Raw genomic sequence first — 3519 nt, 5'->3', positions numbered from 1 at the left:
CTATCATCGACCAAATATTTGACTTCGTAAAGACTAAACTCTTGACGCTCGTGCGGCTTTCGTAGTAACACGTGACACGACATTAACTATTATCCTCATGATAACATGAAAGGCCTTTGGAAATACACGATATTTAATATATCGATATTGTGTTGTGTGCTCGGAAATCTTTAGTAGGCGCCGTATATCGTATGCATAAGTTCAATTCCGGAGCCTAGAAACTCAAGAGCCATTAATATTGATATAATTAATCCAATTACGTTTGGAAAAATTATGTTCATTAAATTACTGCAATGATATTTAGTTACTCGTTGAGAAGCAAAAGGAATTATGCAACAGCGCCTGGATTTTTTCGAGATCGCTATTCTGTTACAACGAGCATTCATATTTTGAATCGTGTGGTATTATATCATTTTCTATAAAGGTCATCGATAAATATATATATATATATATATATATATATATATATAAATCATATCTTATTTTTGAGCTTTTTGTTGCTAAGATAAGGTTAATCTCCAGGCTCTACATTTTAATGTAATGTGTTTCTAATATATTTCAATTCTTTTTTTTATTCAATTTTTTTTTTAATTTTATTCAATTCTTTTCCAAGCTAGAAACCAAAGTAGACAAATAATCTACTTTAAAAAAAAAAAGACCTCTTAGTTATCGTTCGCTATTCTCCGTCCAAATATGGACAAACTATATCTCGATTTGTGCAAATAATCACAAAGCAAAATTATTATTCGTAAAGAAAATTAAAGAAAAACGCTTTTTGCTACTGCTTTCATGCTAATAACAGCAGCTAAGAGCCCACGTAATTATTTCCACCGTAGCGAGAAGCATTAATTTATTATATTTATTATAAAAAAAAGGTATCAGGCAAGGCTGAAGGATACGATCCTAGTGAACTTCAAATTTCGTGTAATAAAGAGTTTTCAAGCAATTAACCTAAATATTTTAATAAACTACTAGATAAATACACTATGCGATACTCCATTTTACGCAATACAGCTTGCTTTCCTCTGGAATACATTTACAAAGAATCATGTACTTGGGCACAACCCTATTCTGTGTGTCAACGTAAAATACTACTTTTATAAGCTAAGACGACAAATATATTTAAATCAAATTGGTAGTTTATGGATTTCGCCCAGAATACTCTGAAACGCTTACAAATCAGACAATATTTCATACGAATCGAGTGGCGATAGAAATTAACTTATTGAAATCGTCTTTTTTTGCGCGTAGACACATAGGCAAAGGCGCCAGAATCCGGTTGCCCAATGGATTGCCCGTGTCGTCTATCAGAACGACGTTATTCGAGTCAAAACGAGGTCGCATCACTTCTTGTTTCTTCCACTTTGCTCCGACGAGAATGCCCTTTTTCATTTCCCCCTTGATAGCAAGAAGAACCCTGTCGCCCAGCTGAGCTTTACCAACATTATTGTATACGTGGATTACCTGAAACAAGCAAGAACAGCATTCAAATCGAGAGTCACATAAGCGCTCAGTACTATTCAATATCGACTACGAAAGGTATTATAGTACTAAGCTGTTACAAGCGAGTTCGACGGACTTTAATTTAAACTTTTTTTTTACTACGCATCGATCGCAGACGAAATTTGGCTGGTAAATACTCCAGTCTTCTAAAAACTTGTGAGTAGAAACCGGCCAAGTTTACCCAACGAAAAATAAGTTCAAAAGAACACACATTCTATAGTTTTGAAAATCAATGCTCAGTGGTTAAGTTTCTGCTTCCTGAAGGGCACGGCATTGCGGAAATTAGAAGGTATTAGGCAAGGAGGCCTTAAACAAAAGGATAATACGTAAATAGTGCACACGATTCAAAAATTGAGCTTGTTATGTTGGAGACCACGAAGAAGGTGACCAGAAGTTGTGACCTGAAAGACCAAAACGCATTACCATGATCGAGCAAGCTTTTCACGAAAGCAGAACTTGGAGCGTAAGGGTACTCTACACCAAAAATATTATTTAATAGTAAAGATGTAACGTGCTACAGAAGTATGACCCAAATATTGGTAATGTGTAAGCTGAGTAGAAAATAAGTCCGCCGCGAATTGACTTCAGACCAGTTGGAAATGCTTATGATGTACCCACGTATAATTTCCGGGAATTTAATAGACGAAAAACGGTCGCCATAAGCGAGGCACGGTCAAATTCCTACCGTCAGCCAAAGAAGGACCAGGCGAGAGAATAACGTCGCCTTAGCCCGATATCTCGACCTTCTCAAGAGATTCATAGACCGTTTGCATGGTAATCAAACGAGCGAAATCTGATTACTTGATCGCAACCTCATTGCTATGCCTCAATTATTTTTTAGGTTGAGTGAAAGAATATCTAACGTTGACCTTAACCTAGATCCATGTAATTACAGGGTTTCCTTACCTCAAAATGGATAACTGATGGGAACATAACCCACTCTATTTATTTCAAGAGTCGTATTTTGCGAGAATTTATATACGAAAACTTACATGACAGGTATATGGCTGCCCAGATATTCAATTTCAAAGTCTGCCGAGTTCGTTTATAACAACTTAATATCATAAAACAAAGAAAAGCAAAATATCGTCTGTTTTTGATAAGCGTGTGTGTACAAGCTGAATGTTATATTTCACCGTTGTATTTTTCGCTTACATTTATCGTATAGCCTGTATATTTTCTCGTATGAAATTATCTATAAAGATCAATTCTCTATCGATTATATATATAGAGCCTCTATAGAACCAATAGTCGACGTAAAATTTATATGATCAACGTCCATCAACTATCGAAACCTATCCTTTTGATAGACATCGACCGATAGCAACCAATTTGATTGTATTCATTCCAAGGAAAAATAATACACTAAATATAGTTTCAAGCCATACACTCGCTACTAGACAAAAACATCTTGAATTACACACAAAAATACTATGTGCAAGAAACGTCTATTCTCTGCGATAAATACCAACCTTTGGAGGTTTACCCTCTAACATGGCTTCCTTGCCCAACTTCGAATTGTCAACTACACGTAGTCGACACATTTTCTGAATATGTTGCAAACAGCTTGTGGTGCTGTAAGAAATATTTAGACGAACAATTTGAATAGAGATTCTCTTTACAAAAGAAGTCTAACTTTTCCTGTAGGTGTGTACCCGGTCACTATGGGTGAGTCAGGGGTATGATATGTCGTTGCTGATTTAGCACAACAGTTCAAAATCACTAGTGTATGTATGATAAAAAAAATTAGCGATAATTTACCGGCGACCGGTTACGACTGATCGTCACAATAAATACGGTTCATCACATTAATACGAAAGTACTAATATTTGATTATCCTATGTACGAACCTGAATGCTTGCCGGTGCATGGCTCCCAATATTGCTGACATTATAACATGTAATAATACTCACTATTGATGTAGTTATATTCTAAAATACAACAATAAAAAAGTTGAAACAGTCTTATCTCACTATGCGCGATGTAAACATCCTAACATGTAAACAATAAATTGTC

At 35.4% G+C, this 3519-nt stretch overlaps 1 protein-coding gene across 1 annotated transcript; it reads right to left on the bottom strand.

Annotated features, from left to right (window-relative positions):
• Window positions 1–821: 821 nt before the first annotated feature.
• Window positions 822–3519, bottom strand: mRpL14 (mitochondrial ribosomal protein L14). Its single transcript, XM_022843344.2, has 3 exons — window positions 3354–3519; window positions 2976–3078; window positions 822–1464 (listed from the first exon to the last, which is right to left on the bottom strand). The coding sequence occupies exons 1-3, from the start codon at window positions 3392–3394 to the stop codon at window positions 1192–1194; spliced, it is 417 nt and encodes a 138-aa protein (XP_022699079.1). The 5' UTR covers window positions 3395–3519; the 3' UTR covers window positions 822–1191.

Source organism: Varroa jacobsoni, unplaced genomic scaffold, assembly GCF_002532875.2.
Source record: "Varroa jacobsoni isolate VJ856 unplaced genomic scaffold, vjacob_1.0 scaffold_1058, whole genome shotgun sequence".
In the NCBI taxonomy this organism is placed as follows: domain Eukaryota; kingdom Metazoa; phylum Arthropoda; class Arachnida; order Mesostigmata; family Varroidae; genus Varroa; species Varroa jacobsoni.
The sequence above is the reverse complement of the archived record's forward strand: the minus strand, read 5'-3'. Positions and strand labels throughout refer to the sequence as shown.

Coding starts and splice junctions, on each gene's coding strand:
- mRpL14 (XM_022843344.2), bottom strand. CDS start 3,394: ATGTCAGCAATATTGGGAGCCATGCACCGGCAAGCATTCAG. Junction 3,079..3,353: donor ATGCACCGGCAAGCATTCAG/GTTCGTACATAG, acceptor TATTTCTTACAG/CACCACAAGCTGTTTGCAAC. Junction 1,465..2,975: donor TAGAGGGTAAACCTCCAAAG/GTTGGTATTTAT, acceptor TGCTTGTTTCAG/GTAATCCACGTATACAATAA.